Below are 19,951 nucleotides of genomic sequence, written 5' to 3' on the forward strand. Positions count from 1 at the left end.
GGGCTCTCTGCTCGGCGGGGAGCCTGCTTCCTCCTCTCTCTCTGCCTGCCTCTCTGCCTACTTGTGATCTGTCTCTGTCAAATAAATAAATAAATTCTTTAAAAAAAAAAAAAAAAAAAAAGAATACTGCTCCCTTTGGTAGCTGCTAATAAAGTACTAGTCCAGATCTAGCAACAATCCACTGCTGATGTGGGCTTAGATACAATCTCCTTAGTAACCAGGTACAAATAACACCATATATAGGCCAAGACCCTGCTCTGTAATTAGTTTAAAAAAAAAAAAAAAAAAACTCCATTGCCAAAGAGCAAACTGTGCAAACTTTGGTACTGTGAAAATTATAGCAATATTAATAGAACGGAGTCATTATTGCGTGATCGGGCCCCAAGAAAAGATAAACCTAATAGCCCTCTGCCTCTACAATGTGGCAAAGACAATGGCATCTCTGTCATGGGAAGAATCTTTTTGAAAAAGATTTCTTGGTTAAAAATAATAATACATAGATACCTAGAATTTAGCTTTATTTCAAAACAGACTAAAATACTTAATGTCTATCTTGAAGGATATATATATTATATATTATACATACATATTATAATATACATATTATTGTATATAATATATATATTACAAACATGATCAAGATCCCTTTTTCTAAGTTTGTACAAAGGAAAACTGAAAATGACTATTACAAAGTAATATTCTGCCAGATACAGCACAACAGAAACCCGGATTAAAGCAAAGTGTACAGTTCAATTGACAGAGATTATTTTTATATCTTGGTCCAAAACTACTTGTTAACTACTTAAATGCTTCTCTAAAATACATCTGAAAGTGCAAGACAATTCTTACTTCTGCATGTAATAGTAGAGAAATTACAAATTAGACCACTAACTTAAATCAGTATTATAATCAAAGTCATTACTTATATTCCAAGTGACTATACATCAACATAAAAAAATTTAAGTAAATTATAAATACCATTTTTTCCAGGACCAACTGAAAAACCAATTTAATACTTTTTCCCTATAAAAGATACCACAGTGCTTTTAATTTTTACTTACTTGGAGTTTTCCTCCAAGTAGATATAATGATGACATACAAATATTAAATAGGGTAAGATCAACTTGTGGACTACATTTGATTCTACTACTCACTTGTGGAAGCCACAGGAATGTTGGGAAAGTTGGTGGTGCTGGTAGCATTAGACTCAGATGGAGCTAACAGAGCTGGGGTGCTGTATGTCTCCGTTGAGGCACGATTACTTGGTGGATGCTGGATGGTTTGAATTGAATGCCCTTCAGTTGATAATGATGGCTGTCCCTCAAAGTCATGAACATATTCGTCCTTCACCAACATACTTGGTGGAGCTATATAAAAAATTAAACACATTTTAAAACCTTATAAGCTTCAGTTACCAGGAAAAAAAAAATCTTGTAATATGACAACACCTAAAATCAACATAAATAACTCTAACTCAAATTTCTTTCATATTTGAAAAGAATACTTTATATGCAAAAATATTTATTTAGAAGTAGGTATCTCAGATATATTCTATCAATCAACCTGACTGACCCCCTGAAATTTGAAACTATAGACTATAGACTATATTTCAACAACTTCCAGCAATGGTTCTCAAAAGGTATTCCTTAGTTTCTGGACTAACCTAGAAGTAATAACCATCTTAAATACATGAGTTAGGTGAAAAGTAAACAGCTGGGGAAAATGTTTACCCGCGAGAAGACAAAACTGAGATCAGGTACTTGGCTATATCTTTTTGCTAATTTCACAGTGTAGAAATATGAATAGGATCTGATAGCTATCCAGTTCCAGGATTTAGACATACTGTTAAGCGACATGCTTTGAAAGTGAAAAGTACTGAATGTCCCCTATAGGGTTAGAACCAGAAAGAAAAATTCTAAATGGTAAGTCAAACTGAAATTTCCTTCTGAAAACCCAAATCAAATAATGATCTTTGACAAATACATGTTGTGAAAAAGTTCAATCAAAATCTTTCACCTATGTGGTTATACCTTAATAAGCAAACCTAAACTCTGATAAAACATAACACTTTTCCTTTAATAAACCAGGGAATGGTTGCCTTTGTTTTAAGAAAGAAAAGAAAACAAACTGCGTTGATGTCAACTATTCTCTGCCCAGAACCTCCCTATTTGCTTTAGGCTATTGCTTTGGGGTATGCTTTTTATCTTTAGCAAACAACTCTTCATTGCTTCTAAACTGACTCTCCCAGAATTTTATAAACCACTGAATTCCAATACTACTTCGCAGAGAGCCTGCTTCCTCCTCTCTCTCTCTCTGCCTGCCTCTCTGCCTACTTGTGATGTCTGTCAAATAAATAAATAAAATCTTTAAAAAAAAAAAAAAAAGAATCAACATATGGAGCCCTTTGTCTTTCCCTATGTCAATTTTTGAAAAAACTGATTACACATAAATACCAATTTGTTACATGGCCCCCTTTTTTAAAAGTAGGCGCCATGCCCAACGTGGGGCTTGAACTTGCAACCCTGAGATTAAAAGTCACATGATTACCGACTAAGCCAACCAAGTGCCCAACATGGCCTTTTTTTTTTTTTTTTTTTTTTTTTTAATGAGACTATTTCAAAGCACTAAGAATAACCCACTGTTCAAATTTCTATGTACAATCTCTTAGGGGCTTCTTCATACATCAAAAGTCATGAAGGGGCACCTGGATGGTACAGTTGGTTGAGCATCCGACTCTTGGTTTCAGCTCAGGTTGAGATCTTAGGGTTGTGAGAGAAGAACCCTGTGTGCAGCTCCACACTCAACACGGAATCTGCTTAAGATTCTCTCTCCTTCTCCCCATCCTCCACCCACGCATGCATGCACATGCACTCTCTCTCCCTCAAATAAATAAATTAAAAAAAAAAAGTCATGAAGATTTTGCAAAAAGTTTTTCTTTAAAAAATCCTAGGGAAACAAAAAGATAACTAAAAGGATGCTTAACATATCACAATACATCAGTAAGAAAATTGGACCCAAACACTTATCACTAATCTTAGCCAAATTATAAAAATAAAAGAAAAAATTGTTTGGGACACAAAGTGGATATTACTGTATTTATCCAATCTTTTTTTTTTTTTTTTAATTACACTCGTCAACAAAGTTCTATAATTTTCTTCATATAGATCCTGACATCCCTATGTAATTCCTGGACATTTTAGGGTTTTTTGTTATTACTGTGACAAAGATCTTTTTACCAAGATATTGGTATTGCTAGTACATAAGGAGAAAGCTATTGATAAGAGGAAATAGTGGGTCAACTTGATACTCATCACTTTTGCTTTTCAGGTGACTCTTCTCAGCTTAATGTGCAATCGTGATGACTAAATTCTACTTTTAAAGAGCTATGCCTCATAATATTTTCTTGCCTAATATATTGACTAAACCTTCCCCAAAGGTAAGTGTGAGACTTCTACCTGACTATAAGTCTCGTCAGTCAAATAACTTAAAACAAAACATGTCCCTTAGGTAAAACTGTAGGATCAAGGATAGATGTCTGCAGTATACTTTTGCCAAGGGAAAAAAAGTAGGTTACAAAACACTATTGTACACTATGATCACATGCATGTTTAAAAAAAAATCACAAACTCTAATTAAAAAAGCAAGGTCCAGAACAAGGGCACAATATGCTTTTTATGTAAGAAAGGAGGGAAATAACACATGTATTTTTGCATAAAGAAACCCTGGAAGGAAACACCAGAAACTAATAAAAGTGATTACCTGAGGTAGGGGGGAATGGGGGCAGGGGTGGGAGCACTTCTTTTCACTGTATACCTTTTTATAGTATTTTGATTTATGGACCATGTATTGCCTATTCAAAAAAATAAAATTAAAAAACATATAGTATATATTTTTTAAGTCCAGAATAACAGATACCAAACTATTAAGTATTTTTCTTTATGGACTAGCATTCAACAAATTCATTCACTGAATAAATATTTATTAAGCACCTATGTTCCAGGTACTGTTCTAGCACCTGGAATACATTAATAAGCAAAAGAAAAATCTCTGCCTTCATGGAACTTAGACTTTTCTACAATATTTTTCTATTGTTTAAATATCAAATATTGAGCACATATTAATCCAGCTCCTCCTAGCTGTCTATCTTGATCTTCATCTAATCAAGTGTGTAAAATTCCACCTTTCATGTGGGGGTATAATGAGAATGATGAAATATACTTCTAACTCATACAGCTCAGTATGAGACACAAAGTGTATACTTAGCAAGTGTTAGCTGTTATGCTTTAACCATACTTTTAGAGCAATCATACATGTAATTGTAAAATGTTCTATGAAGGGTAAAGGAATGTATATGGGACACAAAAGCTGAAGCCACTGGACCCACCCTAAGTCAGTGCTCTTCATCACCACCAGCAGACAGAGCACTGCACTATCTGATGCTACCACTGCTGTCTTATTTACTATCTTTCCTCCACTAAACTATGAGCTACCTTGAGTGGAGAAAACACATCTTACTTTTACCCTATTGTCCCTAGATCCTAACACACTACCAAGCAATATATGCTCATTAAATATTTCTTAAAATGAATATGCAGACTGATGGGGTCATGGAAAGTTTCACAAAAGATATGTGATAGGCTGGAAATGATTACCGTAAGATTCCAACTCAAAAGCGAAGGAATTATCCCATTTTCTTAACTTTTTTTTTTTTAACCTGGCTTTGTATTATTTCTCTGTCCAAATCTAGAAGGGGCTATGAAAAACACCTATTGTTTTCTGAAGAAATAAGCCACTGAAGCCGGTCTTTAAAAAAACCACCACTAGGGGGATCTGCAAGGCTAAAGCAACCTTAGAGTCAATAAAAAGAGCCTATCACGATCCAACCAAAGACACCTACTCATAACAGCAGCATGTTAGGATGGGGGGGGTGGTGTAATGAGTCTTCAAAATTGGCTCCTCTCAACCACTCCCACTAAGGAGATTCTGATACAGATATCACTACCGGCCCCCAATCCTTACTTCCTACTGAGGAATAATTTTCCAAAATCATGGATGGAGAATGGTGAAGATCTAAAAGGTATTTACTTTCAAAGAAAATAAATGACATAATATCAATATCTGTGTAGCAAAGAGGCAGGAATTTAACCAATCTTAGAGCTACCCTTCCCAGACCACTACCACGTTACCAACCCACTATTCTCAGAAATCTAACCCTTAGCAAGTACCAAAAGACATTATAGTCTTTCTCTTATACAGTGACATGGAAGAAAAGTGGACAATAAAAACAAGTAGACTTTCATGCTCTTCCATGTTTAAGGCCAGATGGTATTTCTGACTCACCTGTAAGATTCTGCAACAAGAAGTGCCAACACACTAATTTCCCTCCAGAACAAGTGCACACCTTTCTAAGGTAATGGTGGTTCTTTATCAGAGTTGTTCTGCAAATTAATTACTTCTTATAAACCTTTTAGTTCATTAACATGTTCTAAGTAACAAAACTGAAGTTTTAAGAGATCTCTGTTCTCAAATATTACACTAAAAAACAAATTCCTCCCGCTACTGAGTTCATTTCCCTAACTCAAAAGACACTCCTTTTTAAAACAGAATTGGATCATCGATGAAAGTGAAAGTAGCCTTGTTTTATTTACTCAAAATGTAACAAGACTGAAAAAAAATTAATGTATGTAGTTTTAAATCATACTTAAAATTATCATTTACAAAAATAAATTTGGGAGAAACAAATAAAAATTAGGATATTAATATTTCTCCTGCCAGGTAAGTATAGGATATTAATATTTCTAAAGGACATGCTATACATGACCCCAAATTACCAAACATTACAGGTATTTATACCCATTTAAATTGGCTCTCTGAGATTTTCTTCCAAAACAGCCAGTTTTTACCAATTCAAAAAAAACTTTTCCTTTATAGTTTTATATTCCCATATCATATTTTTTAGAACACTTGAGTGCATAAACGGTAGTTCAAATCCAAAGAACCACCAGCCTATTGAAATCCAGTTTTTTTTTTTGCTCCCCCAAAATTTACATTTCCAAACAAATAAGTATTTTTCTTATAAATTTTATGTTACCAGCACCCACACAAACTAATTTTAGGTCAATAAAAAACAGAGGGGACAGAATAAAAGAAAACAGAAAGTTACAAGAAACAGATTACCTACCATTACTCTGCAGTGTTAATCCTGAGAGATCTTAATTTTTTTAAAGGGGAAAAGAAAATGAAATATTAATCATTACCATGAAAATATTTCCGTTGTATTTAAAATTACAAAATGTAAATTTAATTCAGAGATTCAAAACTTCATGAGCCATTTCAATTCAAGATTAGTATAAATGCTATCTGATAGTATATAAACAATTCAATAAAGTCTTCCATCTTATTTTTCAAAAACATGGTTCTAAATGGGAAGAATATGAACTATAATGTATATGTAGTAATAAAGAAAAATACAAACTATTTTAAAGTTCAAATTTAAATATTTATATGTCATTAAAAATATCTGATTTTTTAACCTTAGTTGAAGTCCTGAGCTATACCCAAATTTATAATTTAATGCAGAAAAATTAAAACACTACTGAGATCGTTTCCTTTTGTGCATCTGAGGATAAAAGCAAAGCCTACTCACCAATTCCAGGTGATACAACTCGTTCGTAGTGATATGGATTCACACAGACACTATCACATTTTAAGTCAAATGCATATTGACAATATTTAACATGTTTGAGTTCATTTTTGTGAAGATCAGGCCACCTCCAGAGACGGGCATAGATCACATGAGGAAATCCCTTCCGACCTGCCACCTAGGAAAGATAGACGACAACTTATTGATCATCAATTACACATTACACATTAAATAAGGCACTTTATATATGTTCTCAATTTAATTCTTACAACCCTACAAACTCAGTATTATAATCTCCATTTCATAAATGAGAAACATTAATGAACTAAGGTATTTTTTTAAGACCCATGCTCAGGCTTTTAAAATGCAAAAAAAGTATGAGTTTGTTGAATAATCATTCCTAAAATCTAAAAATAAAATTTTTAAATCTAATGACATCATATTTCTATATGTTTCTTTAAAAATATTCAGCACAGGACACACATGATGTAATTCTATAAGAAAAAATGTAATCCATAAAAATGAAAGATTAAAAAATTTATAAAATACAAGCTTTTAACTCCTTGAGTTTTCAAGATGTGCTTGAATTGTTTGAGTCTTTTTCATACACAAGTACCAAGCATACAATATCAGACTTCCAAATTATAAAAGGGCCAATTATAAAAGGGCCAACTCAGTTTTTTAAATGTACATAAAATTTCAAAAAAAGGAGGAAAAAAGCTACAAAGATGAATACCAAAGTGCTAAAGGTATGGGGTTTCTTCTGCTTTTTATTTTTATTTTCCAAATTTTCTACAATGAATTTTTTTCTTAGAACATTAAAAAAAACTTTTATGATGTATCTTTGTTATATGAAGAATATATTCTTCATAGATTCCCATAACACATACTGCTGCAGGATGTATAGTATCTGAAGAGATGGTGCAAACATTAAATTATCTAATAGCAACTTAAGAGGAAGCAAGAATTTTTTAATCTGCCACTACAAAAGACACAGAAAAACTCTCATACGAGACTAACCTGAAGCCTCCCATCCAATGTTCTCTGTATGGTAACACATTTGCTAGGATGAGCTCCATTTGTTGTTATAGCTGTTATTAAAGAATCCAATTCATCTTTTTTCTCTTTCAGCTTCTTTACCAAACTTTCAATTGCTCTTTTTGCAAATGTTTCACTCTCTCCGCCTTGTCTATGGCACATCAAACTATGGACAATGCTCAGACAGGCATCGTTACTTGTCGGTGTATTTGTAATAGACATATTGTCCATTTGTTAAAGTTATTTCTTTTAAATCAAATAGGTCTCCAATTTCCGGAGAAATTTTGATCTTTTGGAGGCAGTGAAAAACAATGGCTAATGTCGCAAGGAAAATTATTAGGCATGTGGTATTCGGGAAAACCTAAAAAAAAATGAGACATAGACATTAAAACACATTTCACAAAGTAGATTCAATTACTTGGGAAAAGATGGAAATGCTCCAGTTAAGTCAAAGATTCGATGCACATAATTTAAATTTGGTGCTTACAGTTTTAAATAAATTAAAATGGTGCTGTTTTTGACATTCCAAAAAATATTAAATCTAAATCTTCTTCTTATTATATAAGCATGCTCAATCAGGTCTTGTGGACTGAACCAGTCATCCTAAAGTTAAATCTTAACAAGACTTTTTAAAATGACTGCTAATGAAGACCAGCACTTAACAACTACTTAAACCTAAACCTAATTCACATGAAAAATTTACCATCACCTGTTACAAATGCTCTTTATAAGTTAAAAAACACCCATCTTTTTAAAGACCACTGACAACAATAAAAAGATAAATACAAATTTTTAAATGGACAAAGGACTTAATACCCATTTCTCCAAAGAATAGCCAATAAGCTATAAAAGACACTTAAACATCATTACTCATTAGGGAAATCAAAACCACAAGGAGACACTACTTTACATTCACTACATTAAATAAATCAAAAGAGTAGACAATAATAAGCACTTGTGAGGAAGTGGAGAAATGGAACCAACATCCACTCCAAAATAATATTGTCACTTTGAAAAGTAGTCTGAAAATTCCTCAAAATGTTAAACAGAGTTACTATATAACCCAGGAATTCCAGTCTTGGCAATTCTACCCAGGATTACCGAAATCCTATGTCCACACAAAAAAGTATATGTAAATGTACATGGCAGTATCATTCATAATAGCCCAAAAGTACAATACAAATGTCCATTTACTGATGACTACATAAATGAGTATATCCATACAATGTAGTATTATTCAGTCATAAAAAAGAATGAAATACTGATACATGGTATAACATGAATGAACCTGGAAAACATGCTAAGTGAATAAAGCCAGTACATCACAATGGGGTGCCTGGGTGGCTCAGTCAGTTCAGCATCTGCCTATGGCTCAGGTCATGATCTCAGGGTCCTGGGATTGAGCCCTGTGTCAGACTCCCTGCTCAGGGGGAAGTCTGCTTCTCCCTCTCCCTCTGCCTCCTCCCCCATGACCATGCTCCATCTTTGTCTCTCTCTAATAAATAAATAAAATCTTATGGGGGGGAAGCCAGTCACAAAAGGCCACATGTTGTATAATCCTATTTATATGAATTATCATTATAGGCAAATGCATACAGAAAAAAATAGATCAGTGGATGCCAGAGGCTAGGGGAAAGGGAAACAAGAAATGACTGCTAATGGGTATGGAGGTTCTTTTCGGGATAATGAAATGTTCTAAAATAGATAGTGGTGATGGCTGCACAACTCTGCCACTATAGTGAAAACCACTGAATTATACATTTTAAAAGAGCGAATTTTAGAGTACATGAATTATATCTTAATAAAGTTATCATTAAAATAAGAGACCACTGAATTCCTCAAAAGATTTTACTTGTAAAAGCAGTGAGGTAAATTATTTTCAAAAGAAATCAAAATACAGAAAATTGTATTAATGAAGAATCCATTCAATATGCACAAAACTAAAGTAACTTTTCTAACCTTAGGATCTCACATGGAATAAGAAAAAGCCATCAGCCTAAGAATAAATGCGATAAACCTGGAGTGGAGACTATACCTTATGCTGAACTGTTTTTTATTAGTTTGGTGATGATATTGTATTCCATGCTTATTCTTTTATTTTCTTTTGCTATTTACTTGAATCATTAAAATCTATCCTCCACCAAGGCCTGGCTGGCTCATTTGCTAGAGCAAGCCACTCTTGATTTCAGGGTTGTGAGTTCAAGTCCCACAATGGCCGCTGAGCTTACAAAAACACAAAACCAACCAACCAACCAAAAACTAACTCATCAGTCTCTACCAAAGCCTGTTCCTCTTTTGATAACCTCTGCTCATGAAGCATTAATTCTACTGAATTACCCAGCACTGGACAGCTTGGTAAATCATCTCTGACCTACCTCTCTCATTCATTATCCTCACATTCTCTCACAAAGTTACATGATTTTCTACCTTAGTCATTTCGAGCAGTCTCCTCCTTCCTATTCTCCCTGATGCTGTTGTACTTCTGAGCCACCTTGGCATTTCTATCAATCACTTGGTATGTAATTCATGCTCCCCTCTACTGTTACCTATTTTACATAAATGTCTCTTTTCAACTAATTATAAGCCCAATGCAAAGAAGAGGTTTTCTTATACCTTTGAATGGTAAGCATTTGCCCACATTCAGTAAATCCATGTTGAAGGAATTACCCAAGATCACCTGCCTGGGGTGGCGGGGGGAGTTGGGAGTCAGAGATCTGGATTAGAATCCTAGCCCTCACACTAAGTAGTTGGACAAATTAAGTTAAACTCTCTGAATCTGGATTAAAAAGTATATACAGAGCTCAAAGAAGACAATCTACATGAAGTGCCTAGCACATAAGGTTCAGTAAAAAAGCAACTAAAAGGGCACCTGGCTGGCTCAGTTGACAGAACATATAACTCTTTGATCTCAGGGTCATGAGTTCAAGCCCCAGGCTGGGCATGGAGCCTACCTTAAAAAATAAAAAGGAGGGGCACCTGGGTGGCTCAGTCCATTAAGCATCTGCCTTTGGCTCAGGTCATGATCCCATAGTCCTGGGATCAAGCCCCAAATTGGGCTCCCTGCTCGGTGGAGAGCCTGCTTCTCCCTCTCCCTCTGCCTGCCACTCTGCCTACCTGTGCTCGCTCTGTCAAATAAATAAATAAATTCTTTAAAAAAAATAAAAGAAAAGAAAACAAAAAGGAAGCTATAGTCTGAGTACTAAAATGTTTAGTGTTTATAGTTTGGATACCAAAATGATTACCTTAAAAGGAGCTTTTTTTACATTCTTTCAGTGTTTATTCCAGATTCTTTTATATAGTTCTTACAGATAAAACAAAGCACTCTGAAAGCCTAGAAGTTTTCTTAGTGTAATGTCACACGTATTATTACCAAACTCAAAGCACATGATTAAGGAAACAGGAATTAGATAGATAAAAAATAGAGTCTAAATCTGTTGACTGATATTTGAATTCCATATTCTTTATGTTGATTCGTCTTTCAGTTGAACAGTTGTTTTTCTAAAACACAATGTGCATTTTTCTGTATTTCTCCTACTAAAATATGTCAAAGAAAATTTAGAAGGGCAAGGACAGAAGTAAATGACTCATCCAAGGCTCACAACTCAAAGGCATACAGGAGCCTGGCAAATTATATAAATGAATAAAATGTGTCAGGTTTAAAGAAAAGTACTGAAGACCACAAGTGCACACCCATCTAAAGTAGGAAGCCACTATTTACTTCCAGTGGAAGTGGCATATGAAAATACTAGCCCACTGCTGCCAGATCTTCAATGCTCATTTGTGCATGAAATCTCATTTTTAAGTATCAGCAACTTATTTGTGGAGAAAGAGGAGGAAGGAATAAAGAGAGAAAAAGCACTGGGCATGCCAAACAAAACACACCTTCAACTTAAATCTGGCCCCAGAGAACCACCAGTTTGAAATCTCTGAGTGCTAACCTCATAACAATTTTAATATCTAGACTGAAAGATCTATCGTACAGAGATTATACTTGTCTTATTCATCATATATGCTCAATTCCTAGGACATGTAAGTGCTTCTTATTGTCAAATGCATGTTTCTGTATGTGCTTTCAGATGCATGTCCATGCTATTCCTTTTGCCTAAAACATCCAGTCTCATTTTATCTGAGTAAGTCCTAGTTACCCTTCAAAATGCAGCTTAAATGTCTCTCCCCTAATCCTGGAGAATGACTTTCCTGGTGTGTTTACTTTGTATTCCCTGGTATGTTAACTATGCCCTCCCTCAAATTTAAAACACACCCAATTACAACTCAACACATTATAGTTATTTGATTAGGTATTTGTCTCATACTCTGCTGCCACAAATCTAGAAGTTCAAGAAAACAGCAAAACTTTTTCACCTTAGAAATTCCCAGCACCATGCACAGTTCCTGATATATACGAGGCAAACACAGACTGACTAGCTTTTTTATTCTGTGGCATTTCCTTGCAACAAATTTTAAAGACTATAAATACTTTTGTTGCTGAATTCATTTCTTATACTACTTTCCAAAAGATTTATGTTAATTTAAAATGTAATTACAGTGTTTGAGTGTAACTATTTCACCACACTCAGATGTTACCATCCCTAAAACTTAAGCTATATGGGGGCCTAAAGCTTTAATTGCACATTTCTTTGAAAACTGATAAAACTGTCTTCACTTGGCACCTGAATGGCTCAGTTGGTTGAGCGACTGCCTACAGCTCAGGTCATGATCCCAGGGTCCTGGAATCAGGTCCCATATCCCCTGCTCTGCAGGGAACCTGCTTCTCCGTCTCTCTCTGTCTGCCACTGCCCCTGCTTGTGCTCACTCTTTCTGTGTCAAATAAATAAATAAATAAAATCTTAAAAAAAAAATCCTCACTTCCTCAAACACCACATTCTTTCTTGATTTTATGCCTATTCTACTCCCATGACAAGTGCCTAAAACAGAAAGTTCCCTGCATAAAAAATAATGCCAACAGGAGCATAAAGATGTTTTCCTACACTAAACAGCTCTAGATAATAATTTTTTAAGAGTGGTATGCAATGACAGAGTTGCCTCGGTGGTTCAGACTTCAGCTCAGGTCATGATCTCGGGGTCCTGGGATCCAGCTCAGAATCAGGCTCATAAGTCTCCCCACTCAGTGGAGAGTCTGCTTCTCCCGCTCCTCTGCCCTTCCCATTCCCCAATTGTGCTCTCTCTCTCTCTCAAATAAAATCTTAAAAAAAAAAAGAGTGGCATGCAATGATACACAAAAGTACTGGAATGGTATAAATAAATTTGTGAGGTCTGATTAAAACTCTAGCAGTATGATAGGGCAAGTTAGTATGTCTTTTGATTCTCTCTGTAAAATGGAAACAAACTCTTGCCTTGCCAACTTTACAGATTCTCTATGGTAAACAAATTGCAACACTGTACGAAAAGTAATCTGGGAACCACAATTGACCAATTCAACAAATACTGAATCTACTAGTATGTGCAAAGCACTCCAGAGACAAAAAACAAGTAGCACATAATCAGAAAGTGGTTCTCAACTCTATCAGATAAACATCCCATTTTTGTAAAAAATAATTTATACTACCCCCTCTTAGCCATCCAGAAACAAACTTCTAAAATACATACATACATTTTTTAAATTTAACAATGCCTTAATTGTAACATAAAGGAGAAAAAGATTAATATTTAATAAAGTGTACATTTCAATAAAAATGCCCAGGCATGGGGCACCTGGGTGGCTCAGTCAGTTAAGTGTCCAACTCTTGATCTCAGCTCGTGTCTTAATCTCAGGGTCATGAGTTCAAGCCCTACATTGGAGCATACTTAAAAAAAATTGTTCAGGCATGATATTTGCACTTACTGTAGAATCATCGTAATTATGACAGCTTTATTATGACAAATTCAGACCTTCCAAGACAGGTATGTTGTTCTGGCAACTCAAATAGCACAATGGCACTGCAGATGATGACATGTGGATTTCCCCAAACACTGAATTCTTAACAAAATTCCAAAAAACTTCAATTTAAGAAAAAAAATTAAGAGAAAATTCCTGAAAAAATGAGTATATATTAAGATGGGAGTTAGGGGCACCTGTGTGGCTCAGTTGGTTGGGTGTTTGCCTTCAGCTCAAGTCATAATCCTTGGGTCTTGAGACAGAGCCACACATGAGGCTCCCTGCTTAGCGGGGAGTCTGCTTCTCCCTCTCCCTCTGCCCTTGCCCCTGCTTGTGGTCTCTCTCAAATAAATAGATAAAATCTTTATTAAAAAAAAAAAAAAGATGGAGTTGGATAATTAATTACATATTAACCTTCTACATGAATTTCTGGGGCATGTGAAAGTGTTATGGGATGCATGGTAATTCTTCACAGTCCCTCACATCATAGGATTGCATCCCTTGTCCCCCATCCACCAATGCTTCTCTAATTTCCACAACATCCCTTACAGTAAAGTACTTACTCCATTGAGAACCACCAATCTAGAAGATCCAAACCTACTACTATACTAAAAAAGAGATGAGAATAGAGGTGGCCATTAAATTGATTTGGGACTATAAATGAGAAAGGATGGGAAGTCCAGAGGTTAAGATAGGTCTTACCATGGTTTAGCAAGAAGGCTATGCTATGCTACACTGCAGCAACAACCAAACACAAAAATATCAGTAGCTTAAAACAAAGATTTCCTGCATAAGCTAAACTATCAGTCCGTCACAGATAAACAGATCACTGCTCACTATCATCTTTCAAGAATTAGGCTAAGGCTCCATCACTACGTATGTCCTCAAATGGCTGGGGAAAAGACAGGATAACTCGTGCACTGTCTCTTAAAGTCTTGCTTCTGCTCACATTTGATTGGCCAACATCATATGGCCATGCCAGTGGTTCTCAACCAGGAATACTCTGTCCCTCAGGGGACTTTAGCGATATCTGAAGACACTTTTGCTTGTCACAACTGGAATGGGGAGGTGGGAAGCAGAGAACTACTGGTATCAAGTAGTAAAGACCAGAGCTGCTTCTAAACATCTTGCAACGCACAGGACCACACCCTGTGACAAAAATTTAGTCAGCCCAATATGTCAGTAGTGCTGAAACTGGGATATCCTGAGCTATGCTTAAATTAACGTGGGGAAGGCAGACAGAGAAGTGCAGAGAGCCATAAGAATACTGGTGGAGGGGCACCCAGGTGGCTCAGTGGGTTAAAGCCTCTGCCTTCAGCTCAGGTCATGATCCCAGGGTCCTGAGATAGAGCCCCGCATCAGGCAAGCTCTCTCCTCAGCAGGGAGCCTGCTTCCCCTCCTCTCTCTCTGCCTGCCTCTCTGCCTACTTGTGATCTCTGTCAAATAAGTAAATGAAAAAAAAAAAAAAAAAAGGATACTGGTGGAATAATACTAGTAACTACCATATGTGAATAAGAATTTGCCAGGCTGAAGGAAAATCAGGAAAAGCAGAGGGATAAGAGTGCAGACTTTCTCTAGAGTAGGTTCAACATAGGAAAAAGGAAGGAAAAGTGGCATTAGATTTGCATTAGAAAGAAAACTGTAATCGAAAGCATGGAGAATAACTTTGGAAAGGGAAACAAAACTAGTTAGGCAACAATGATCAGAAAAGTGATAGGGTCTAGATGAGGGATATGGGCAACAGAAACAAAGGGGGAATCAATATCTCAAAGTAGAACAGACTAGTTTTTTTTTTTTTTTTTTAATCAGCTACTTATAAAAGGTGAAAAGAAGGGACAATCAAAGAGGACCTATTCCACAGTTAACTGAATGATGAAGAAAGAATAAAAGATTTTATTTTTTTTAATCCTTAAAGATTCTTATTTATTTATTTGACAGAGAGAGAGATCACAAGTAGGCAGAGAGGCAGGCAGAGAGAGAGAGGGAAGCAGGCTCCCCGCAGAGCAGAGAGCCAGATGCAGGGCTCGATCCCAGGACCCTGAGATCATGACCTGAGCTGAAAGCAGAGGCCTAACCCACTGAGCCACCCAGGCACCCCAAGAATAGAAGATTTTAAAGGGCTAAGTAACATATTCAGTTTTAAATACACTGAGTTTAACGAGCTCAGTAGAAAAGTTAAGCCTGGGGGTTGCTAGGGGGAGGTGGGGAGGGAGAGGGTAGTTGGGTTATGGACATTGGGGAGGGTATGTGCTATGGTGAGTGCTCTGAGTGTATAAACCTGGTGATTCACAGAGCTGTACCACTGGGGCTAATAATACATTATATGTTAATAAAAAAATAAAAAATTTTTTAAAAAAGAAAAGTTAAGCCTATTCAAAAGTCTCTAAAATACAGATATTATGTAAAGATAGAACAAACCATTCTATGGTGACAGGGGTAATAGAAGGTAAAAAGTTAGCAAAAGGACAGAGGTTCATACTTTTATCTGTCTACCTATTATGTGTTTTGTCTCTAGCCTTGCTATTTTTTTTTAAAGATTTTATTTATTTATTTGACACAGAGAGATCACAAGTAGACAGAGAGGCAGACAGAGAGAGAGGGAAGCAGGCTCCCCGCTGAGCAGAGAGCCCGATGCGGGGTTCGATCCCAGGACCCCGAGATCATGACCTGAGCCGAAGGCAGCGGCTTAACCCACTGAGCCACCCAGGCGCCCCTCTAGCCTTGCTATTAATCATAAGGTATTGCCTATTACTAACCACAGCTCTAAAAGGCATTCCATGGACTACAAAGCCAGATAACCAGGCTAATTAAGATACTCCCTAAATTGGGGGCGCCTGGGTGGCATAGTTGGTTGAGCTTCCAACTCTTGGCTTCGACTCAGGTTGTGACCTCAGGACTGAGATCAAACCCCCCTAGGGCTCTGCACTCAGCAAGGAGTCTGCCTGGGAGTCTCCCTCTCCCTCAGCTCCTCCCCTCTGTATGTGCAGGTGCATGAGTGACTGCTATCACTCATAAATAAATAAATAAACTCTTTAAAATCAAAAAAGTTGAGTGCTTGGCCTGAGAAGTTCTCATGGGAATTCATAAACTTTTTAGTCAAAGAACGTTGACTTTTGGGACGCCTGGGTGGCTCAATGGGTTAGAGCCTCTGCTTTGAGCTCAGGGCATGATCCCAGGATCCTGGGATCGAGCTCCGCATCAGGCTCTCTGCTCAACAGGGAACCTGCCCCCCTTCCTCTCTCTCTGCCTGCCTCTCTGCCTATTTGTGATTTTTGTCTGTCAAATAAATAAATAAAATCTTAAAAAAAAGAAAAGAATGTTGACTTTTTTTTTATTTCTCAGATGTCTGTTTACTTTTGAATTACTGGCAGTATTATATATGCAAAACAAAATATACAAGTATATTTTCTAGAAGTTATAGGTATTTTGGTCAATGCAACAGACTACTTAATATGGGACTATGAGATAAATGCTTACGTTTAACATGGAAAAAAAAACCTGGCCCAATGAAATATCATTAGAAAGAAATTCTCAGTACAGGCAGTCTAGGCTTATAAGCAGAAAACAAATGGTGTGCAGGCTCAATTCAACTGCCTATAGCAGAAGTTACAGCCTAGATTCTAAACAGAGGAAGGTCTGAAAATTGGGTTTCCTTAAACTGACAGTAACTGGAGAAGCACTCCCAAGAATACAAAGGATTATGTACACAGGTATTAATGATTATAAAATCTGAGATGCGTGCGAATGATACAATCAAACAGAAAGAATGTTTTTGTTACAACTTTTTTTTTTTTAAAGAATTTATTGATTTATTTGTCAGAGAGAGATCACAAGAAGGCAGAGAGGCAGGCAGAGAGAGAGAGGAGGAAGCAGGCTCCCCGCTGAGCAGAGAGCCCGATGTGGGACTCGATCCCAGGACCCTGGGACCATGACCTGAGCCAAAGGCAGTGGCTTAACCCACTGAGCCACCCAGGCGCCCCCTTGTTACAACTTTTAAGATGAACTGCAAGAGGGGCACCTGGGTGGCTCAGTGGTTAAGCCGCTGCCTTCGGCTCAGGTCATGATCTTGGGGTCCTGGGATCGAGCCCCACATCAGGCTCTCTGCTCAGCGGGGAGCCTGCTTCCTCCTCTCTCTCTGCCTGCCTCTCTCTCTGCCTGCCTCTCTGCCTGCTTGTGATCTCTCTCTGTCAAATAAATAAATAAAATCTTAAAAAAAAAAAAGATGAACTGCAAGAGACAAATTTAGAGATGTGCTTCTTGTTCACCCATAGGTCTTGAGTAAATGTGATATTGGTGTACCAGGCTTCAGCTTTAAAAATCTTATTTAAGGGGTGCCTGGGTGGCTCAGTTGGTTAAGCAACTGCCTTCGGCTCAGGTCATGATCCCAGGGTCCTGGGATCAAGCCCCGCATCCGGCTCCCTGCTCAGTAGGGAGACTGCTTCTCCCTCTCCTGCTCTGCCTGCTTGTGTCTCTTGCTCTCTCCATCAAATAAATAAATAAAATCTAAAAAAACAAACAAACAAACAAAAAACCCTTATTTAAACATTAACTTTGTAACTAGACTTTCTCTGGGGATAATTTTGTAATGTATAAAAATATCGGGGCGCCTGGGTGGCTCAGTGGATTAAGCCGCTGCCTTCGGCTCAGGTCATGATCTCAGTGTCCTGGGATCGAGCCCCGCATCGGGCTCTTTGCTCAGTGGGAGCCTGCTTCTCTCTCTCTCTCTCTCTGCCTGACTCTCCGTCGACTTGTGATCTCTCTGTCAAATAAATAAATAAAATCTTTAAAAAAAAAAAATCAAGTCACCAAGATATACAGCTGAAACTCACAGGGTATTGTATGTCAGTTATACCTCAATCCAAAAAAAAAAAAAAAAAAAAAAAAAAAGGAAGGACAGGAAGGAAAAGAGTCTGATGGGGTGCCTGTGTGGCTCAGTTGGTTAAGCATATGCCTTTGGCTAAGATCATGATCCCAGGACCTAGGATCAAGTTCACACATGGGGCTCCCTGCTAAGCAGGGAGTCTGCTTCTCCCTCTCTCTCTGCCTGCAGCTCTCCCTGCTTGTGCATGTACCCTCTCTCTCTCTGTCAAATAGATAAATAAAATCTTACCCAAAAAAAAAACAAAGCCAAAACAAAGAGTCCTGATGAAACCCGCTGGTTGTGACCAGGATCCAGCACTCTGAGGCCAGCTCTATTTTCAGACCAAGACAAAAATTCCCCTTTTGACAAGTTTGACTGCTACATGTTTCCCAGTACATAATTACTAAACAAAAAGTAAATTAAAATTCTCAGAAATAACAATGAAAATAATACAAACCACATAAAAATTGGAACCAATCAGTAATCTAGTCAGTAATACAGGTAATTACTTTAAAATAGCAGTTGTCACTCTCTGGTCTCAGGTTCCCTTATTTACATTCCTAATTACTGAGATTCCAAATAGCTTTTGTTTATAGTCTAAAACTAAAAGGTATTTAAAATATTGATTTTATCAAATTAATTTAATATAAGAAATCCAGTATCTGTTAATATAATTGTTTTATGAAAAAATAACTACTTTCCAAAACAGACAAAAATATTAGTATTCAGAGTTACACTGTTTTCCATTTTTGCTAATTTCTTTAATGTCTAACTTAAAAGATGACATCTGGATTCTCATATTTGTTTCTGGATTCAATCTGTTCTGATATATTGTTTCAGTTAAAGCACATGAAGAAAATGTGCCTCACATATATACATCCTTGGAAAATAGAGTATTTTAGTGGCCTTTTTAGATAATCATGGTTATTCATCTTTTATTCAACACAAAAATGCAACAAATGGCAATCCTTAAAGGTTAGCTAAAATGTAGAATCTGAAACTGTATCAATGAACTTCTTGGCTCTGTTACATTAAGATCCATTGGTGTACATTGTACTTTGAATGGATCTCCTGCCCACGCATGATCTTATAATATCATGCATTTGTCTCTGGAAAAAACTGGTTCTTTGGGGGTGCCTCGGTGACTCAGTGGATTGAGCCTCTGCCTTCGGCTCAGGTCATGATCTCGGGGTCCTGGGATCGATGGAGGGACCTTGCTTCTCCCTCTACCTGTTTTTCCCCCTGCTTGTGATCTCTCTTTCTCTCTGTCAAATACATAAATAAAATCTCAAAAAAAAAAAAAAAACTGATTCAATGAATTATAAAGATCTTCCAAATGCTTACGTGTCCTTACACAATATATAATTTTTTAAAATTACATTCATTAATATCACCACCAATGTCATCAGAAAAGTCTTTAAGTATTACGCAGCTGGCCAGCTCATGTGGCAGACACAAATTTTCAAATCTAAAATTTTCACCTGAAAGATATTTTATCATTAGCAACAACTTTATTCTCCCTGAGTGTCAGGCC

The 19,951-nt window shown here is 36.7% G+C and overlaps 1 protein-coding gene across 3 annotated transcripts in view; it reads right to left on the reverse strand.

Moving 5' to 3' along the window:
* SMAD4 (SMAD family member 4) overlaps nucleotides 1-19,951 on the reverse strand; it is a 57,086-nt gene that overhangs the window by 30,964 nt on the left and 6,171 nt on the right. For 2 of the 3 annotated variants that reach the window (XR_014302539.1, XM_082698207.1), the window contains exons 2-5: nucleotides 7,664-8,042; nucleotides 6,647-6,821; nucleotides 6,182-6,211; nucleotides 1,155-1,367 (exon numbers count right to left, since the gene is read on the reverse strand). Coding sequence is in view for 2 of the 3 variants with exons in the window: in XM_082698207.1 (XP_082554333.1) it covers nucleotides 1,155-1,367; nucleotides 6,182-6,211; nucleotides 6,647-6,821; nucleotides 7,664-7,912 (667 nt within the window). In the remaining variant the exon portion in view is untranslated. Of the gene's footprint in view, nucleotides 1-1,154; nucleotides 1,368-6,181; nucleotides 6,212-6,646; nucleotides 6,822-7,663; nucleotides 8,043-19,951 lie in introns of those variants that run through there. The other variant, XM_082698208.1, reaches the window with a different exon arrangement.

Source organism: Mustela nivalis, assembly GCF_964662115.1.
Source record: "Mustela nivalis genome assembly, chromosome: 14".
Classification (NCBI taxonomy): domain Eukaryota; kingdom Metazoa; phylum Chordata; class Mammalia; order Carnivora; family Mustelidae; genus Mustela; species Mustela nivalis.